Source organism: Cavia porcellus, unplaced genomic scaffold (genome assembly GCF_034190915.1).
Source record: "Cavia porcellus strain 051 isolate PalLab524CR breed Dunkin Hartley unplaced genomic scaffold, mCavPor4.1 scaffold_9, whole genome shotgun sequence".
In the NCBI taxonomy this organism is placed as follows: Eukaryota; Metazoa; Chordata; class Mammalia; order Rodentia; family Caviidae; genus Cavia; species Cavia porcellus.
This window is the reverse complement of record NW_026947492.1, coordinates 12,868,307-12,890,098: the sequence shown is the minus strand read 5'-3', so window position 1 is coordinate 12,890,098 and position 21,792 is coordinate 12,868,307. Positions and strand designations below refer to the sequence as shown.

Sequence of the window (21,792 nt, the reverse complement as noted above, 5' to 3'; positions counted from 1 at the left end):
CAGAGACTCAGGCATGAGGAGTAATCAGAAGCAGAACTTCTAATTGTGGGTGGTGAACGAGAAGGTCCTTGGGGAGCAAGGCAGAGGAGGAGTCCCTGCTGTTTAACTGCAGCTCTGGAAGACACACACTGGTGCATAGCAAAGTCTGCAGGGAACAGCCTCTCTACTGCGCACAGGTAGGGCTGGCACCAGCATTCTTAGAAGACATTAAGATGCCACCATTCATAGCTTCCTTTCCTGCCGCTGGCCCAAATCAGTTCCCAACTGCTTGTCTCTTCTGCTTAAAAGCAAGCTAATCTCTTAGAGGGCTTTCAGGTGCCTTAATTAACACATTCTTATTTCCTCTGCAGACCTTTGACTCCTCTCAACAGCCAGCACTCAGCAGGGAAAGTGAAAAGAATTCCCTGGGAGTGAATCCTCTGACAAGTTTCCCAGGCTGCTCCAGACACCCACCCCTGGGGTTTGGAGGAGCTCCCAGTCTGAAGCTGCTGAGGCAGATCTGAACCTCACTGTACTAACTCCAAACCCTTTAACACTCCTCGTGACAACAACTTTAGTGGAAAAATATCCATCGCAGGCAACCGTGGATGGGCAGGCAGGACTCTGAGGTCTTTCCCTGAATATGCAGCTGGCCTTCAGTGAGCCTGCTGTTCTGTGATGCCAGGGAAGGACCAGGCTCAGCCTGCTTCATAGAGGTGAGTCCAGCTGTGCATATTGATAGGTGGCACTACAATGTCTTTCCTTAATCCTGCCCAGCACAGGGCTCCCCTGGCCTGTACCTGTCTCTGCTTCCCTTACCCCCATGCCACCTCACCTGTAAGCTTCCAAAGACAGAACCAAATGTGATCTGTCCTTCACCCTGGGACACCAACTGACACAGAGTAAGTGTTAAATCGCTGTCGCTGATTGGTCACCTGAAGTCCTGCTTTTCTAATGTGTGTCGCTATATACCTGCTAAGTGGAGCTTTCCAGGGACTATTTTACAAGGACTCTTTAGTGCACAGTGTCTCATGCTGTACGATTCACAGGCATCATTTATTCATACTTTCCTGTGCTTCAGGTACGGTGTTAGGGCTAAAATAGTGCCTTCCTTCACAAGATTGCTGGTCTTTCCATAAAGAGTCCGATCTACTGGTCCCCACTCAGAGGTCATTTCTGCCTCCTGCTCTATTCCAGGGTGACACAGTTTGATATTTCTGGAACAACACTTAGTCCATATGCTCTTACGTTAAAGTGATTTCTGCCAGTGTTAGTCTGGGATTCTAGCTGGAAAGTTCCCCAAGGAAAGGGACCTGGGCTCCGAGTCCTGGCAGGTTCAGGTGTGAGCTGCTCAGAGCTGTTTGTTTAGACTGTAAAAAGAAGGCAGTCATGATGACATCCACTTTCCCAATAAAGGGTTGAGGACATAAGTGCCATCCAAGTGCCCCTCTCCAAGTGGCAGCTCAGAGCCATCCTTTTTATTGCTATTGACCTGGATCAGCCTCTTTTCTCCTCTCCATTTTCTTAGCAAACAGACGCAGAGAACAGGAAAACTTGGCCAAAACTGTTCTCTGTGTCTGCCATGAATCTTCATATGCCCTCTGGGTGCAGCAGAAAGAACATGAGACTGGGGTCTGAACAGGTTGCAAGTCTGGGCTCTGGCCATGTGCTGTGTGTCTGAACTTGGACCAAGTAAAAATGCTGCGTGTCCTGATGGAGTGTTAGTATGGGGAACTAATCTCTGCCTCATGGCCCGGGAAGGAGTCCATGAGACAGAGATCAGCGTTCCTACCTGCTCTCTGTCCTTGTTAGGAGCTACCATTCCCTGCCCCTTCCACTCCATTCCCTCCTTGAGACTCGGCTTTGAGCTGAGAGGAGCTGTAATCTATCACCTGGAAAAGTGACAGTCCCATTCCGATCCCTGATAATACCAAAGGAAGCCCAGGACAGAGTCCTCCACTGAAAGCAGGCATCAACCAGATAAAAGGGTAGCTGGCTTCACCCTGACGGCAGGCTGTCATCTAGAGGCCCCCACTGTAATTTTCTGGGGAGTACGCATCCCACCTGGAGCAGGAGACAGACAGGAGAGTCCAGGACTGGTATGGAGACCCATCTGGTCATCTCGGAAGAAAGAGGTGCTGCAGTCATGAAATGGCTTTTACTGGCTTTGTATCAGGTGAGTAAAAGGACTGAGTGGCCAAAAGGAACCTTTAGAGAACTCAGAATGAGACAGCGTTGTGAAGGGAGGGATGGTTAACGGTAAGCGAGGACAGTGGTGGCCGAGACATAGTTCAGGATTCTGAACTTTTTATTTCAGACTACAATGTCTGTGAACAATACACGAGACTGGATGGACTTCCACCCTTTTCATGTCAAAGGGGTTTATAAACAGAGGTCAAACGGCACACCTCCCTCGGGAAGGGGAGGCCTCTTTAAGGAGTTTTCAGAGTGGAGAATGAACAGCTCATTCCCCCACCTCTGGGAGGCAGAATGACCGTAACTCTGTCCCAAAGGGAACAAGACTCCATCAAAGGGAAGTTCCCCCTACTCAGCAGGTCCTGAAGACCTAAACGCTTTCCCAGACACCCTTGCTGTAAATGCCTTAACTCAAGACCATCCCATCCTCCTGGATCCCTAATGAGTAATGAATGTGTAGATCTACATCTGCTCTTCCTACCTCCAATCCAACCCCCTCACTCATCAGAGTACCCTCCTACAACCGAAGCCTTCTATGCACTCTCCTTTTTGCTCTTTGAAACCTTCCACTAACCTTCCGAATGCAGTTTACACGTCCTCCAAGTACCTGAATCCCACAGGCACTATTCCCTCCGCACCTTCTCATGCTCGATTCTGGCACTGCACAGTATGTATCTCAGCACCCTCTACCCATCAGATACATCCCACGTCACTCAGTGAATGCATGTAACAGTACCCAATATCGAACCCTGCAGTATAATGCCCTTTCCATCTGAAGTTATCATGAGCTACGGCCATACCTTTTGCAGGCTGAGGTGCAAAAGCAAAACTAGCACAGATTTCTTTTTCCTTCTTCACAATTTCATGGGCAGAGAATTTAATTCTAACCATAGATCTTAACAAATGGAGCACAGAATTTTTTTTACTTATTATACAGTTTTACCTTTTCACTTAATGAGGCATATTGAGGCCCCTCTTTTGCATATCTGAATTGCCAGCATCACTACTTTTGACACCTTGAGCCATTTTTAAGTAAAATAAAAATTATTGGCATATAGATATTGACACACCAAGCAGTCAACCTTCCCAGTTGTTAGTGACTAATACTAGGTAGGAAACACAGTGTGAATATACCACATAAAGGGATAATTTACATCCGAGGTGGATGGATCAGGGTGGATGGATCAAGATTTTAACAGGCTACCCCCAAAGGCACACAATATAAAACTTATGAATAGCTCATTGCTTGAAATTTCCACCTAATATTTTCAGATCATGATCTACTGGGGGTAACTGAAATCACAGAAAGCAAACCTCCAGACAAGGGGTGACTTCTGCCCTCAGTGAGCCCTGCCCTGGTTCGGTACCACATCCTGTTCCTATCTCTACCGAATCCATCCCTGCCACTCAGTACTCCTGTGGCTTTCAGTAGGTTCTGAACCTCCTTTGGAACCCTGTTACCTTCTGTGCAACAATTGTGAGGATTTAGCTAACAAAGTCAAGTGCTTACACTAGTGCCTGGCCAATGGGAAACACTTAACAAATGCCAGACATTATTATTTCTCCTCCTCCTTCTCTTCCTCCTCCTCCTTTGTTAAATTACTTTTTTTTTTGTTATCGGGAATTAAAACTCAGGACCTTGTGCTTGCCAGGCAGGCACTTGTGCAATTGAGCTATGTCCCCAGTCCACTGCAATAGAATTGGGGGTGTAGTGGGGATGAAACTCAGCACATCACACTTGCCAAGAGGGTGCTACTCCACTGAGCTCTATCCTCAGCCTCTCCTCTGTCATTATAACTATTATTACTACAGCATGTGTTCCACTTTACAGTAATTCCTGGATTACCTGTCTGTCTCTTTCGGCAGATCTTGATCTCCTTGTACGCAGCTCCTCACATGAAACAGTGCTCATCAGAAGGTAAGCACTTTGATGGAGGAATGCATGAACACTCTGTTGAGTTAGAATTGAAACCCATTTCTTCTTCATACATTCCAGAAACTAAGCCTTCATGAGAAAGGTAAAGTAAAGCCCTCCCTGAGTGTCAGAAGTGCAAAGAGTTGGGCCCTGGATCACTATATTTGAAAGAAAGCTGAATAGAATTTTATGGCCTATTTGTAGTTAAAATAGTCTCTGGCTTGGAGGTGAGAAGTGATCCCAGAGGACTAGTTTTAATATTTTTTAGTTCAGGAAAATGTCTCTGGACAAGCTTCCCAGTGGACTGAGGCCACGGACCATCACCCCACCAGGTCTCTGGCAAATTTCCTTCCCAGAAGGGGAAATAGAAGGAGGCATTTCAGTTTCATTTACATGTAATTAATCAAAGTGTCACTGGTAAGAGCTATTTGATGTCCAAGGCTTATAAGCCTCGAATCTAAGCCTTCCAAAGCCCTTTTCTCTTTGAGGCTAAATGAGCTATTCTGCCAACACGGAGCTGAATGTCAACAGCGCTTAGTTGTGCATTGTGAAGTCAGATGGGGCCTCTGTCTCCTGAATGTGCTTTCCTTTCTCCCAAGATGAACTCACAGTGACCAGGACAAAATGAATTCAAACCTGATAGCCTAATGCTGGGGGTTTAACTCAGTGACATAAGTGCCTGCCTAGCAAGCGTGAGGTCATAAGTTTGATCCCCAGTATCAAAAACAAAACAAAACACAAAACAAGTCTCCCAAGCAGCCATCCTTCTTATCCCCCTTACTCAGACACAGCCCCAGGAAGGGGTAGGTGCCCAACTGACCCCTTTTATATGAATCCACATGTTTCAGCTCCAACCACACTCCTCCCTTTAATGGGACTGTGGTTTGTAACAAAAGGCATTCTCTGATGATCCTCATATACACGTGGAGAACAGGCCTGAATGCTGTTCCTGAACTCCTGTGCCATGTGTCCTTACCCACCACCAGGCATGTGATGATAACAGACTCAGGCTCCAGGCCTTCACTTAAGGCAACCCTGTGCCTCTCTTTACTGCAGATTACTTGCACATACAAGCAGCTGCTATAGCCTGGGAAATCTCCAAAGACAGAGGCCCCAAGCCCCTTGCTGGTGGCTCTCCTTGATATCAAGCCCTCATCTCTGCTGCTGTAGTCTTTGCTGCACTGCCCTGGCTTTGTCCAGGGGACCTAGTGGGAGGGAGCCCTGTATATGCACACACCAGCACATCCTCTCCACTCCCAAGTTCTACATGTGCAGCCTGAGAGGCCCCCAGAGAGCCACCGGTAGGATACTGGCTCTGTCTGGCTCCTGGGCTCCTAAGAAGGCAACTCAGGTTTGCTCCTGTACAATGCAAACAGTGGTTTTCACTCTGAGCTGCTGACAGCTGTTGGCTTCACTGGATTCTTTGCAGCAGAACAAACCATAAACAAGAAGAGGGACACTGGTCACCCGAGCCACTAGTCACTCGTGGGCTATGGGTTTGCTCTTGTCCTTGGGTTTGCTTGTCCATGAATATTTCCTCTCAACAGTCCTAGTAACCCACGGGAAGATGGCTTAGCGCCAGCTACTTTCCACTGATCCACAAAGAAAAGGCTCCATCCTCACTGCAGGGGGGCTCAGCAGGTTCTGTCCCTGGGGTGGCTGGGGTCATGTCATCACGGCACATCATCTTTGTGCTGGCCTGTACCTGTCCTTGCTAACCCATCGTGTTGCCTTATCTCACTTCTGCTGAGCTGTGAGCCTGTGCAGGACTCTGGATCACCTGCCTGCCTGTGCTGCACAGGGGTCATGGGTGTAGCCACACCTAGCCACTGGACCCACCAACAGGATCAACCTTGCGTTTCTAGCCCTGACTTTGTTGTCTCGGGACCTAATTTCTTGGAAGGCACCAGAGGATTCTGTTTCACAGCTCAGGAGTGTGGGAAAGTGGTGTCCTTCAGCATGAAATTCAGCCAAGGAGAGATGCGACTCACAGATGCACGCTTCCCTCCCTTCTGAGGACTCCTGGGTGAGTCAACAGAATCACTAGGCTCTGCACACTGAACAATCAGATATGCTCGGTACAAAACCTTTATGGGCGGCACGCTAACCCACTGCCTCTCATGTGCTCTGCCCTTTCCTGTCACTCTCCCGTCCCTCGTCCTTCCTTGGAATTCTAAACCCTGCCTTAGCATGTAACCTTTGGCTCTGATCTGTTTTCCAGGGAGCCCACCCTAAGACAATTCTTACACTTCCTGGATGCCAAATACTCTGTTGTGTGTGACCATCACTTTAACGCTTTAGAAAACGTTATTTGAAGTGGAACAGTGGAGGGGAGAAAGGATAACAGCTTGCCTAAGAACACACAGCCAGTAAGTGATATATTGATGTGTTAACTTAGATCTGCTTAAACTCAAGATTCACGCTTTCTTGGGTCACGAGTACTGAAGTCAGACAGACCAGGGCTGGCTCTGAACTGACTAGCTGTGTGAACTGTGTCAGACAACTTAGCCACTCTGGGCCTCCATGACCTCAATCTGCATAAGGGGAGGATTGGATGTGATGACTTCTAAAGCCTTTGCCCACTGTGGACATTCAGTAGCCCCAAGCGTCATAGGGGGAACTCTCTGTTTTAACTCTGCTAAAGGTTTCTGGCACCACCTAGAGAATGTGTCCTAGAGGATGGATCCAGGCCACAGACCACCACAGACCACCATAGAGAAGTATCTTAGCAGATAATGAAGTCTCACTGAGGGAAGATGGGGTCCCAGCACCCCATTCCTGCCTGACCCCACTGGCATTTGTAGAGGCTTCTGTTTCACAGGCTCTTCCCTCTTGCCCAGGTACCCCTTTTTCAGAAAGCCACCAAACTATGCTCTTCACCTGTCCACACTGGTCCCTCTATCCTCCAGTGACTCCTCCATTCTGCCATCTTGCACATAACACACTACAATTGCATATAAATATGATCATTTACTACTGTCCCGCTTTGTTGGACAGATAAGCCCTGAGGACAGGGGTCCTTGTTTATTTTTTCCCCTTTACCTTTAATTTATCTCCAGAAGAGTAGAAAACATTCAACAAGTAGTTATGGAATTAATAGGCTAATTAGTTAATTAATTCCATATCTCCATGTTTTGATGAGATCAAAGCAGCAGCGTTTTTTCTTGAAAGATGAGCTGGGGGGAATTTTAACATCCCTGTCTGATTGCCCAAGTCACTCAGTATGTAACTGCATGTCCTTGAGTCCCAGACTCCTTTCCCTCTCCTGCCAGCCCCTGTCACAGCTCATTAGGGGGCTAAAAAGGACATGACTGTGCATTGACTCCACCATCCCTGAAGTCACTCTACCAGGCACCAGGTAGCCAGAGCAGGCTGAAAAACCAGGCTCAAGGTGACCCAGTGGTGACAAAGTAGGGAAAGCCTGGCAGTTTGGATTCTTGGGGATGGGGGCTGGGCTGAGCCTTCCCAACAGAATCCCAGCAGGAAGAATGTTCCTGGAGGGGTTCCTGGGAAAGGCAGCACATCCTTCTCTGCAGAAGTACATGCATGACCACGAGATGCATTCCAGTCTCAAAGACGGCAAGGGCTCCTGCCACAGCCTTGACCCCCCCACCCTACCATCCATCAGATTCTCTAGGCCTTCTGCTAAACTGTCTGCCCCATGTTTGCCAGTCTCCTTTGCAAGCAGGTCTCACTTCTGACCCAGCTCCCTCTGGAAGCTCCACGCACCTCCCATCCCCTGAATGAGGCTTGCTGTTTTACCGCTTGCTCGGTGTGACTGCAGATGCCATCTGAGATACCAGGCAAACCGTAAGCATCCCCCAGCCTCGGCTCTCCAGCACCTCTCCACAGCTCTCGCCTATACAGAACTTTTTACAGTGAACTGTCAATGATTGCTTATTTAAAGTCCAACTAATACTTCTATTCTTGAAGGCTGAGATTTTAAAATGTTATCTCATATTCCAAATTTGGTACATGTAAAGCATTAAAATCATATTACAGCCAGAGGTTGCTTAACCAGGAGGATACATTCTGAGAAATGAGTTGGTAGGCAGTTTTGTCATGGTGCAGAATAGGATGGTGATGCATCAGAAGGTGACGAAATCCATGAGACTATTGTCATAGTATAGATCACAATACGGCATACAAACATCATTACATAGTATGTGATTGCAATTCAATAAATATAGGGATCTGGGCTTAAATCCCAGCCTTATCTCATATTAACTGTGTGGCTCTGGACAAGTCATTAAGCTCTGTGGGTTTTAAAGTGCTCATTTGTAAAGGGGGATAAAAAGTGGCCACAAAGTCTATTTACAGAGATATAGTGACTGGGGAGCACCTTGCAAACCAGGAGGCCTGGAGGCTGCAGAAGCTCCTCTGCTCTTAAATGCACACAGACAGGAGGCTGGTTCAAGGTCACCCTGAGAACCAAGTCTTCGTTTTCTGCACTGGGTCTTTATAACCTGTCCTGATCACTGGAACTCAGTTGCAGAAATTCAGACAGTGAATTAGCAATGATTTAATTAATTTTCACAGTTGTTAATAGTGTGTACAATGAAAACAAGAGACTTCCCTCTGGAAGAACTTTCCACACCTTTGTTCTAACCTGACAGAAGACTGACATTCTAGGATGCTCCCCTGCATTTTAATCAAGTGTCCACTTTCACCCCAGAAATCTGCAGCACATCCAAGTATACCTTGGCTCTTGGTCTATAAAAGGACATTATGATAGTAGAGAATGACACAAGAAGGAACAAACTAACATCACTGTGACCGCCTCCTCTGACAGGTGACCATATTATTTAATCATGCATCCCTTGACAGTATCTCTCAAGTATCAAAGTCAGCAGATGCTGTGTGTTCTACTTTCCTAGGGTGCATCGAGCTCTGTCGGGGCACGGTGGTGGTGATGAGCCACAAAATCATCCGAATACACAAAATCATCTGTATTATCCAAAAATAGAAGCTACACTCCTGCATCCATGGTAATGGGCATCAAGGATTTATTCCTGGGGAGTACTGGGAGGCCCTGAGGCAGGGATCACACGGTCTTGTTTTTCAAGGCACATCCCCCATGCCGGCTCCCTAAAGTTTCATGAAATGAATGGACAAACAAATGAAGAAGTCACGAATGAGGGCACATGTCACTGAAAGTCTCATGGGTATACAGCACAACTTTGCACCCTTCCTTCGCCCTCCCGGTCCATCCATGCATGCAGGTCGTGTCCACTCCTTACCCGAGCAATTAGCTCCCCGACCATGCCTGTCCAGGTGCCGTTGGCCTCTGGCACACCGTACACACCATCTCCGACCAGGCGTATCTTGTAGTTGAACCGGAGGATCTCGGCCAGCTCCTTGAGCATGTCTACACAGAAGCCTTCATAGCGGTCATTGCCTTCCATCTCCTGGTGGTTCCCCTTCAGCATTAAATACGGGTTTTCCTGCAGCAAAACTGGGCAGCTGTCATTCTCATCTTAACTCTGGCATCTTGCCACACAGGACAGGGAAGGCCCACTGGGATGTGAAAGTTAGGGACAAGATGGGCTTTGGGTAATGGGCTACATTGGCAGTGGCAATGCACTGCCCTCCCCTCACCCATTCCTCAAAGCACCCCTTCCTGGTGCTGTTCTTACCAGCAATACACAGTGGCACCCCCCATGGACAGGGTGGAGTCACTGTACGAGGTCATCACATTCCTCCATCCCTCTCTCTCTTACTCTCCCTCTTTCTTTTGCTTATTGCCTGGACCTGCTGCTGGGAAATACAGAGGACAGGGGACATGAGGATGCTTCGAATAAACTAGGGTGGTTAAGAACGTGACATGAGTCGCTGTGATCCAAGGCAGAGTACCAGGAAGAGGGCAGGTGGTGAGCTTTCCAGAGAAGGCTATGGAGGAGGTGGGATCCCCACTGGGCTCTGGAGGACAGCAGGACACTGGCAGATGAAAGGGAGAGGAATGAAGGGCATAAAGGGCAGGAGAAAGGCATGACTGGGCACAATCCCAGGTGAGACGGAGTGTGACCCTCTCACAGCCCTGATGGCTCCTCCGCTTTAGCTGGAGATCAGGTGTGAGGGAGGAAAAATTCAGAATGATGAGTTAGGGTCCATACAAGCCTCAGTGCCAGGATGAGGCAACTGCAAATTACATAAGACGGAGCATCTTTGGTTTACAGATAGAAAGCTGTGAGCAAAGAATATCAAGTATTAAGAGAGGGACCAGGATAGGTCTTCTCTTGGCGTGTGACGCTATGCTGAGCTGCAAGTGGCTCAGCCTGGTCTGCAGAGAGCTGCAAGGATGTAAGAGACACAGGGAAGAGCAGGCTTGATGACTGGTTGAGTGCTGAGTGCAGGGGACAGAACCTGGACTCTTGACACCTGGGTGGGTGACTGAGAATAGTATCATCCTTGTCCTGGCTTGGGAGGGAAGAAGGTTTGGGACATGTTGGATTTGGCATGGTGGCAGGCTATCCAGGAGGAAATCACTGGCAGGTGTTTAATATGTGAGAGGAGGTTAAAGGGGGACAGGGTCTGGGAGGCGTCTGCACAGAGGCGAAGGCAGGAGGTGCAGAAAGGGTGACACCATGGGGGGAAGAAGTGAGACAGGACAGAAGAGTAACAGGAGGTCTCGCCTGGGGTGGGGGAGGCTGATCTTTGAGAGCAGAAAAGGGAAGTGTATCCATGGATACCAGGAATGCATAGGCATGGAAACTCAAGAGGAAAGGAGTTTGAAGGAGGAGAAAGCAGCCAGGTCACAGGTCATGCGGTCTTCAGAGGTGTTGGAGACACAGCGGGGTGGCCAGCCTCTGCAAGGACCAGGAGTCATGAAAGCATGCGGGAGCACATGGACCAGCATCTGGAGAAGCTGGGAGAGGGAACAGGCAGCAAGCAAAGAGCAGGTCCTTCGCCACCCAGCTCCTCTAAGTCAGGCCTTCCCTGGAGCTGAGCTGCAGTGCCCTTCCACAAACAGGACAGAGGGTCCCCGTGGGCGTGCCTGGTCCTGATCCTGTAACTCCCTAAAATGGAGCATCACTGAAGGGCAGCAGGGTAGGTGGTGTGGCAGCGATGGGGAGATACCAGAGCACATCTGTAGCTAGGCAACAAGTCATCCCTGCAAAAGGAAGTTAGAGAGGCAAAGAGAGGGAGCGGCAGAAAGAGCAAGGTCCTCGAAACAGCAGTGGACACAGAGCCCAGAGTGTGTGGGGCCAGGCAGGCAGCTGGGGTAAGGTGCAGAGTACGGGTACAGAGGACACAGAGAGGAGGTGAACCCACACCAACCCCAAAGGTGGTACCAAGGTGAGGCAGGTAGGCAGGACCAAAGGCTTGGTGTACGAGAAGCTTCAGCAGGACTACACAGTGGAAATGGAGGCAGAGAGAAGAGCTGAGCACAGGGGACTGCCAAGGCTCAGCTGAAGACAGGACAAATGCAGACTGGCAGCTGGGAGCAGGGATCACAGAGACAATCAGGCTTGGGGACAGGTATGAGGGGAGATGGCTTAGTGCCATGTGGAGGTGATTCTGGAAGCCAAGAGAGGGAAGTGCTTCAATGCTGAGTCGCTGGGTTTGAACTGGACTGGGGCTTCTGCCTGGGGGAGGGCGTGATTGGGTAGAACTAGCGTGCCAGGCAGACCAGAGGTCATGACGAAGGATGGGAGAGCGGTTTTGTGAGTGTGACGTAGTGGAAAGTGGGGTGGAACTGGGCTGTGTATCAGGGAACAGGAACTCTGAGTTGAAGGTGACCTAGTGGCTCTGATTAGTGATCAGCAAAGACATGGACCAGCTTCCCTGCCTTTCACACATGCCACCTGGCTCCAGGGCTTCTCTCTTCCCCATCTTCTCCTCCCCGTTTTCTACCTGACCCAGCCCACTGCTGTCTTTGAAGTCTCCTCCCATGCCAACCTGCTGCTCAGAAGCCCCGTGTGCTCATGGCCAGGGTTAGGACTGCCCTCCAGTGTCTTCCCCTCGGCCCCTGAGTGCAGCGACCAGGCAGAGGGACGTAGGGCCTGGGACTAACCCTACCCACCAGTGCTAAGCACTTGTAGACTGTAGTACAGAAAATGACATCATGGACAGGGCTTGGCTAAGGGCCCCATCCCGGGACCAGGGTGTCTCTAATTATCCTAAAGGGTATCACAAAACTCTCCTCTCTACATACCTCTACTCTGCAGTTACTTTAAAATTCACTGACTTGTTCGAAGTAAATATCCACAAGGCTGATCTTGGAGGGAGGAGATGTACTGGAAAGCCAAAATCTGTAAGCCTGGGGCTTCCTGGCACTGTGGGAGGTACAGGGGGCTGACTGCAGGGTGGGAGCCAAGACCCATCTATGTGTTTGCTGGTATTAACCAATAAATCATTCACACGTCCCAAGTGTACCCTGACATGAGTAAGAGATGACATAGATACGTACAGAGCTTTAAAGGATAAATCATTCCAGATTACGATTTACAAGGGAAACCCCACAAATGGTCACCTAGGGACTGAGCGAGGACCATGTTTCCTGGTCTTTCCCATCCGCCGTCTCTGACATGCAGACACACATGCATAAGAAGACAGCCAATGCTGATCTTATGTTGAGTTGTGCTCACTGTTTTGCTAAACAGCACCTCTTACGGGAGCCGTCCTGTCAGCCCCCCTCATGCACCCACATGTGGGTGTGGGAGCACGTGAATGCACACAGGCACACACACGTGCAGCTCGGAGTGACTCCCAGCCTGGAAACAGGACCCAGTGGTCTCGGTGCGCAGTCATGGACTCTATGCAGGCTCTGAGCACAGCTGAAATCCCAGGCGGAAGTACAACCCAGCAAGTCCCCCGTCTCCCTCCCCAGATCTTCCTGGTTTCTAAGGAATTCCTTAAAATTCCTCTCCCAGATTCACCAGGAATTCCTCCACTCAAATTCTAATTACTGAGCTCCTGCTTGTGTCAGGCCCCCAAATCTTAGAGAAGCTCTTTTATAGAACTTTTATATGCAAACTGTCACCTCTCAGGAAGACGTGCCACATCAGAGGGGGTGGGAAAACACAGATGAAGAAGAGCACAGGAACCCGACAAGGGAAGACTCCATGGAGAGGTGACCACTGAACGGAGGTGTGAGGGTGTGCAGCATCTTCCTCCTTTTCGGCAGGAAGCAGGAATTCAGGGAAGGGTGTTCCAGGTGGAGGAAGAGCACATGCGAAGATGGGAGGGGCATGACACAGATCCGGAGCAGCAGGCAGGGTGAGAAGGTGAGGTGGGCCAGCCCTGATGAGGGGCGGTGGGAAGGAACTCACAGGACAGCTCTGATTTCAGCTGAGGAGGAGGAGGGCAGACAGACAGAACAACCGAGAAGCAAGCTGTGAGGTCAACGTGGGGCAGCTGAGGGCAAGAGGCAGATGGGCCTGGTTTCCGGATTGGGGTGTAGGCTGTGAATGGATAGAAGGGAACTGGGCACACATCCGTGATCCCAGCACTAAGGGAGGCTGAGACAGGAAGACTGAAGGCCAAAGTCTCACCTGGGCAATTTAGTTAGATCCTGTCTCAAAATAAAAAGTAAGAGGGGCTGGAGATGTAGCTCAGTGATAGACAACCTCTGGTTTGAACCCCAGTGTGGGGATGGGGGAGCAGCCCACATACTGAAGAATTACTTTCATTTTTTGACATGGGAATTTGTGACATTGCCCAGTCTGGCTCCAAACTCCTGAGCTCAAGTGATCCTCCTGCCTCAGCCCCCTACCACCACATTTGGCTCTTCTAATAAACGAAGTCTTTCGAGGCTATTTCTATTGGTTCTAACTCATGATACAATGCACTACAAACTATTGTCTTTAAAAAATTGAAGTTTTGTATCTCCCAATGAAGATAACTTTCTCCCAAGAGGTTTTAAACCTGCTCCTGTAGGAAGCCTGAAGGCATTACCACACCAAAACACCTTAAATTCAGGCTTGATCTTTTGAATTACTTACTACCCAGTGTAAAGCTAGGCTAAAAATTCTCAGAAAGGCAGACCTATGACCACAATTCCAGAGACAAGCTTTCCATATTTTCTTTTTCTTTTTTCCTGCTCCTTTTGGTAATAAGACAGCCAGGTAGGGCAGGAATCCACCCAAACCTTATAAAGTGGGGGGCACTCCTCCAGGCTCTCCTTGAGAAGGTCTCTGACCTTCACTATTACTCTTCTCTCCCCATAAGTGCTCTAAAATCAAAGCCCCACATTGACCAGATTGGCAAACACCTTCAGAGCAAAGGCAGATTAAAGAAGAAGAGGAGGAGGAGGAGGAGGAGGAGGAGGAGGAGGAGGAGGAGGAGGAGGAGGAGGAGGAGGGGGAAGAGGAGGAGGAAGAGGAGGAGGAAGAGGAGGAGGACAAGGAGGAAGGAACAGACTCCCGAAGCTTTTCAGGGGTTAAAAAGACAGCAGGAAGGCTATCCCAACAGTGCGGCTGTGGGCTCCCCAGTGCAGCTCAGCCACTGTCTCCAGCCCTCAGCCTGAATGGGTACACCACCACCTCTAACCTTCCTGGCGTTCCTCACTGTTCAGAGAAACTAAGGGTGGGGCTGGGACGGGGAGAGCCTGAAACCCTTGGGAGCTGGGGCTGCTGTCTCTGTCCTTCACTGCAGCTGCTCCTCCCCAGGCCGCCTCTCACCTGCACCAGCTTTCTGTGCAGACCTAACCCATCACCTGGGTTTTAACACCACTTCCCCCTCAGTGCCCCAAACCCATGTCCCCAGCTCCCAGCTCTATCTTTTGACCTTCGGCTTCACATCTTCTAATTTATCACTGGGGATGGGGATCCAAAATGCCAAAATCTTACAATACTCCGAACTGGGAACTTTTTGAATTTGACATGATACTGTCATGTGTGTCCAATTTTGAATTTTTGAATCAAGGATGTTAACCTGGTAAAAGTTTTGGATAAAAATCCTAAAACCTGAAAAACTATGCAATTTGAAACACGCCCTAAGCATTTTGAATAAGGAACATTCAAGCTGTATTGATTTCTTATTCTCCCTCTCACTGGCACGGAATCTCCTACAGGCAGGGGTTTCTGTGTCTGGCTCACCGATGGACCCGAGTGCCTACAATGGTGTCAAGTATGGAGCAGCATGCAATACACATTCACTGGGTGAATAAATGCAAATATTCAGCGGCCCACTGCTTACCAAATCAACGGTTTTCTGGGCTTGCTCTCTCTCTTTCCTTACAGTGCCTATTTCTGAGGAGAGCTCACACTTCTCAGCCTTTCCTAATCACCTAACAATGCTCCCCTCATTCCCTTTCATCTCTCCAATTGTTCCTGTCTTTCTGAGTCAGTCTTAAACGTCTCTTCTTAAGGCGTCGCTGACCTGTGTGAGGGATGGAACCTCTGTCTCCTCTGTCTCCCACAGCTCTACCTTTGTGACTCCGGTGAAGGTCATGCTAGAGATCCCTGAGTTTTTATTATTATTGTTATTATCTCAAAAAGCTTAAAAGAAATGGGACAGACCTTGCACATTTGGCAGGGAGAAGGCTGAGCATGCTTTACCGTACATGGTCTCTGCTTTGGGCTGAAATACTGTCACCACACTGGTTAATGCTGACAAGAAGGTGTGTAAGGGAGGAAAATATACTTTTGACTAGTTAAAAAGGGGAGAAGGGAGGGAAAAACCTAATTATTGTTGCTTAATATATACAGTTGGTTTAACTGACAAATCTTTTAAAATATTAGGTCCTGGGCGGGGGACACACACAAATAATACATTGGCTGTGTATGCACCTGGCTTATCTCATTTGCTAAATATAACCTCGGGGAGGATAGAGATTTTTACTCATCTTTGGCTTCTGTGACTAAGCACCACACCTGGCACATGGCAGGGACAGGGGCGAGGGGTCAACTTGGAAATTAAACAGAAAGGCAGAGATGGTCCTCTGCCCTGGGAGTCACTGAGAACTCTCTTTGTACCACCAGAAAGTGAAGAGCAGCCATTGAAAACCACAGACATTTTGAGGTATCCACTTGGAAGTTAGAGGGGCATTCATTGTATATACAGCAGGTCCCAAGCAAGGTAGGTTGCTGGGAAAGAGAGTGGCCCCGCAGGGTATCCAGCACCCCCACCTACACAGGAAGGTCCCCTGGCCATCAAGGAACTCCTGAAAGAGGCCTCCAAACTGTAGGCTCTTCCCCTCCAATGCCTTTCCTCAGCTGCCTGGGAGTTCATCAAATATCATTTCCATATGAAACAGCAACTTGAGTGTAATTACACTGTCATAAATTGGCCTCTGCACTGTGATGAGCGCTCCCAGGGAAGCCTGTGAGCTCTTAAGGCTCTGGGAGGGAGGCACCCCGAGGAGTGGCAGCTGGGAGGCTTAGGAGACCCCTGCTTACCAGGATGGTGGTGACGACTAGGGTGGTGTTGAAGAGGCTGTCGGAGATGTTCGAGGCGTAGAGACGGCTGTCCATGCTGAGGCCCTCTGCCACGTGCCACTGGCCAATCTGAGGAGACCAATGCGAAAGGATTGGGAAGACACAGAAAGGAGCCCGCACAGTTGCAGGCCTCCTGCAACTGCAGGAGCCCAGAGGACTCCAGAGGGCTACAGGCTTGAGGGAAAAGGGCCCGTTAGGGTTCGGGAAAGAAGGAGCAAAGACTGGGTGAGGAAAATGGAGAAGTAAATGTGTTCAGAAAAGCTGGCTAGGGGCTGGGGACTTAGCTCAGCAGCATAAGCACCTGCCTTGCAAGCAGGCAGTCGTGAGTTGGATCCCAGGTACTGATAAAAAAAAAAAAAAAAAAAAAAAAAGCTGTCCAGAAGGGAATGGGAAACGGGAATCCCATTCTTTTTAGGCAGGGATGAGCTACAGTGCTCTTGTATTCCACTTTGCCTTCAGTAATTATCATCTAAGTAAGAATCAGAATGGTTATATTGGGGGGAATGGCATACACTTGACTTTTAACAAATGTTTGCTAAGGAAACCAAGAGATGAAAGAAAGGGAGAGGAAAAACTTAAGATGTGCTACATCCATGCACCAAAGCCCACAGCGAATGCAGTCATTATGTCCTGGAAACATGGACTAATAAAACATTTTTTTAAATAAGTGTTTGCGGAATGGTCAAACAAAATGAATGAATGAACTAATGAGCCAGAAGAGGAAAGGTCCAGATATCTGGCTGATACCTTTGCTCGATCTGATAGTTTAGAGAAGGTACCTGAGACCTTCAGTCTCATCTGTAAATGGGGGTGTCAAGAACTCCCCACCTTCTGTCACAGACAAGTGCCATCACTGATGGCCTTTCTGACACACTCCACATCTACCCAGACTTGGGCACACAGTCACCATGGAACCTCAAGAGGGTTTCTAAACTCACAGGGCCTGCTTTTTCATCTGCCAAGTGGGAACAATAATAACATTTTTTTGGGTGATTGTGAGGATGTATTTAGCCAGGCACTCAGCAAATGTGATTTTCTTTCCAATTCCCTTTTGCTTAATTTTCATTTTATTGCCTTTTGTTTCATTTTTATTTTGTGGTGAAAACACAACATGAGATCTAGCCTCTCAAAAAAATTTAAATTTTTTTATTTTAAAAAAGCAAAACAGAAAAAAAGGATAGAAATTATATAGAATTTCAAAAAAATCATAGGACATTAACACTAATATGTTGCATGTTGTTATCTTAAATGTACAATATATTCCTGTTGACTACCCCACTGTCTTAAAGACATCTTGTGAAACAAAAATCCACGACTTAAATTTTTTCCCCTTAAGTTAGGTAATTGAGGAAGTTACCTAAGCCTAAATTCAACAGCAGTGGACTGTGAGATCACTTTCCCCAGTGGAATCCTTTGTATATCTAGATATATATTATATAAATGTATATGCAAATAATATAAAAACACATGATGTATAGATAAGTAAACTGTATATAGTGTACATATATCAACTTCTGATATAGTACTGGTAGCCGGACTCCCCAACAAGTGGCTTTTGTCACTGAGTGTCTGAGGTGGGCAGCCAGAGAGAAAGCTGGCAGCTGGCTGCACTGCCACCTGTCCCAGGTGTCTCCAGAACCAGCAGCAGCCTCCCTGGAGAACTCTGTGAGTCCCATGGGTGCTATGTGGCTCTGTTTCCTAGCACAGGGCTCTAGGTTCTCTTCTGGATGCTCCAACAGTAAAGATGTGGCTCACACTTGCCTCTCTCCCCTGCACTATGGTGCAAAAGAGCCCGTGGTCCCAGCGAGTGGCACTCAGCTTCCCGTATTCATTGGCTTGGAGAAGGTAAAGGATGTAGAGGGCAGGATAACCCAGGACCACCCAGACAAGCTCTTGTGGGCCTCCAGTTACATCAGCCCCTCAGGGAATGGGACTGGCTTTCAGCTGGCAAAGGGGAGACAATCAAAGACCAGAGGCTGCTCTCTGTGCCTTTGTGAGGAAGCCACCAGAAGAGGCAGCAGCTGTCTTTACCTCTGCAGGAGCACAATGGTTCTGGGCATGCTCCTGGGTTTTGGAAGCAGTGCCTGATATACAACCAAGCAGCAAACCTCTCTTAAGAGATCAAGAAACTGAGACCCAAAAAGACAGCCCACTCAACCTGTCTGGGGTCACACAGCCTGAAAAGCCTGAGCTTGACGTCCTGTGCTCTTGTCCCCAGAGGGATCTTCCAAAGAAAGCCATCATGGTCATCCTGTCTTAACCTTCCAGTGTTCTCTGAGCATTTTCACTTCCTGACATGTTTTCCCAGTAGCATGTGCATCTCACGACAGAAAAAGAAAAAAAAACAGTCTTATTTATGCTCAGTCTGGACTTGAGAGCAGGGAGAGCCATCCTCTCCTGTCAGCAGAGTTTTGTTACTGGCCAGGCATGGGAAGAAGGTAGATGAACTCCCCGCTCTGGCCTCTGGAGCTCCTACAGTGTCTCAAAGGGACCAGCCAAGTCATGCCATTGCCTGACCTTCCCCTACTCTCTCTCACTGCAGGGGCAAGGAGTGAAACATACTTTTAGATTCCCAAATGGAGAGGGAAAGGGTAATAGTTACTGACATCTGTTGTGTTAGATTCAAACTACTGTCACCTCGGTGAACTCTCCTATGCCCCCCTAGAATAGTTACTGGTTTCTATTTTATTTCTGAAGAAACTGAGGCGCAGGCAGGCTTTATGGCTTGCCTCAAGTCACACAGCTGGTAGATGAAGCACAGGCTTAAAACCACTTCTGTTTGATTCCTAAAGTCATGATCCTTCCTGTGTCTGTCCCGCTTAGGGAGGGGATGCCAATGTACCCTTTACCCAAGAGGCCACGCGAAACAGGACATGGCTTCTCTGGGCTCAGCTATGCAATAAGAACTCCAAATGCACAGCTGTATTCTTGGTGAATTTGTCTCTTCAAGGAGCTCACTTTCCCAGCCTTCAAAACGGGTGGAATTGGCTCCCGATGGTCTTCTAAGCTGAGAAAGGCTTTATTTGGACAGAAGAAATATTTTAAGAAATCGGGCGAGAGGTCAGCATTTGAGATTTTGGTAAAGGATTGAAATTTTCTGAACCCTGTTTTGTCACCCTCAGATCTTCCTGTCACTTTCCAACCCCCACTATTCTCAAGGGGCTCAGTGCTCACTAACCACCGCTGTAAGACGCTCCAGCCCCAGGCTTCCGCATCTGACTGGAGCCATAAGCTAGGTTCCCTGTGCAAGCCAAGGATAGGAATGATTTATCCAGAGCCAGATCCAACAGCCTGAGCAACGCACCCTCCCACTTCTCACCTCTGGGGACCTGGCAAAGAGACTAATTAGCCCCCGTGCTCCAGTTGGGAAATGAATCTCCCACCCACCCTCCTATTAGCCCCCAAGAAATTAATAAACCCATCAGTTCTAACAAAGTGGTTTGGCAGCCATTACCCAGAGCAATCTAATTGCAAAAGGCAGTGGGAGGGAAGGGGGAGGCAGAGCCAGGCGCCCTGCGATACAGACTAATTGCCCCACCCCCTGGGCACCTTCAGTGCCACACACATGCCAGGGGTGGGCAGGAGACACAGCTCTCTCATCGCTGACAATCTGTGCCTTTGCTTGCGGCCAAATCCCTTCGCTCCAGCCTCCTGACACCTGCCCCCCAAACCTCCTGTAGGAACAGCTGTTTTGTAAGCTGCTTCTACATCCTCGCATGTGCAGGCCCGAGGTCACTTTAAATAATCTCTGCTTGGTGCTCTTAGTTTCCTTCTCCCACTTACTCTGTCTTTGGACCAATTTAAAGACCCAAAGGGACGCAGCAAAGGGCAGAGAGTAAACATTTGGACAGGGGCCCTACCAGCCTCCATAGTATGTTAATGCAAGTGAGAACACAATAACTCCCTAGGGGGAGGTGGTGCTGCCCATGCACAGTGGGGCCTGCAGAGCTCAGGATTTTGACCCACTCACCCTTGAGTCTGTACAACCTGCGTAACCCAAGTGATTGCCTCGGAGGTGGAGGATTTGAATTTCACTTGGCTTTTCTGTCTAGGGCCAGTGGGTAAGTTAATGAGTGCCTCCAAGCCTCAGTTTGCTCCATCTATAATATGAGGATTAAAACAGTAATAATTGCCAGAGAGTTTTTAAGGAGATTACATGAGATGGCATATGGGCCAGATACTATGTCAGCATTCATCACAGTGCTATTGCCTGAGACAGAAGGGACAATCTTTTCTGAGGAGTCACAAGGGACTCCACATTGTGGCATTAGTTTATTAGACACATTAGGCTAGTGTCCCCAAGTTTGGTGTCCAGAATGGCAGTATCAGCATTAGAAATTCTCCAGCTTTACCCCAAAACAGCTAGGTCACACATTCCAGCAGCACAGTTTGTATTGGAATCAGCTGGATTCTGACATTGGCTACATTACAGTAGGGCACAAACGGAAACTCAGATTACTGAAAAACTCTAGGGTGTAGCAATTAATAGTGATTCAGTACCCACCTGTAGTGAACTAGGAAGTGTTTAAAGACTGGTTCTCCTGGAAAAAGAGGCCCTGACTTATAATAGCTGCCAATTTCTGTGGTGTGAGCACTCTCACCATGGCTGGCATGATGTTAAGAAACACAAAGCTGGGAAGACATGCAGAACGGGCTCTTGCTGGCTGGGAGGCTGGTGCCAGCACCCCACAGATGCTCACTGTGCAACCAAGCTCTGGGTTGGATACCCCAGAATACCAGAGGCTTGTGCATACTGGTCTCACTGCCAGCAGAGAAAGCCAAGACCAGATAAATTAATAATTTTTCCAAGTCACAGAGCTGGTAATCAGAAAAACCAGGATTCAACACAAGCCCAACGCACTGCTCCACTGGGATGATGATGTTGACTACAAATGTGTAGTCTTTCTAGCTACAGATTTGAGTGTTACTAGAAGAAACATTGTGCGATAGACATGCTTAGTCAAACATGAAAATTTACGTAAACATAACTGATATGGAATATACTGGTCTGTGCATAGAAAGCATCCCTTATCCCAAGGGACACAAATCTATGTATTTACCTCATTCCTGCAAGTACCAAATTCCAGATATTTTAATTATATGTAATTATATATTTAAAAAATCCTTTTGAAAGGACTATATCCCTCTCTTTAAAGAGCAGATATTTTACGTTAATATGTGATATTATTATGAATCCAGTTGCTTCAATATAATACCATATAATACTGCTCTGGGGTGACCAAATGTGGGGGCCACTTGTCTGCAATTCTGCTCCTTGCAGATTTCTCTACCTTTCCCAGTGTTTTGTTTTTCACTGTGAAG

The 21,792-nt window shown here is 48.2% G+C and overlaps 1 protein-coding gene across 1 annotated transcript in view; it reads right to left on the bottom strand.

The window, feature by feature from the left end:
• Grik4 (glutamate ionotropic receptor kainate type subunit 4) overlaps window positions 1-21,792 on the bottom strand; it is a 431,262-nt gene that overhangs the window by 60,227 nt on the left and 349,243 nt on the right. The window contains 2 exon segments of the mRNA XM_063255944.1: window positions 9,331-9,534; window positions 16,432-16,539. Of these exon segments, the coding sequence (XP_063112014.1) occupies window positions 9,331-9,534; window positions 16,432-16,539 (312 nt within the window).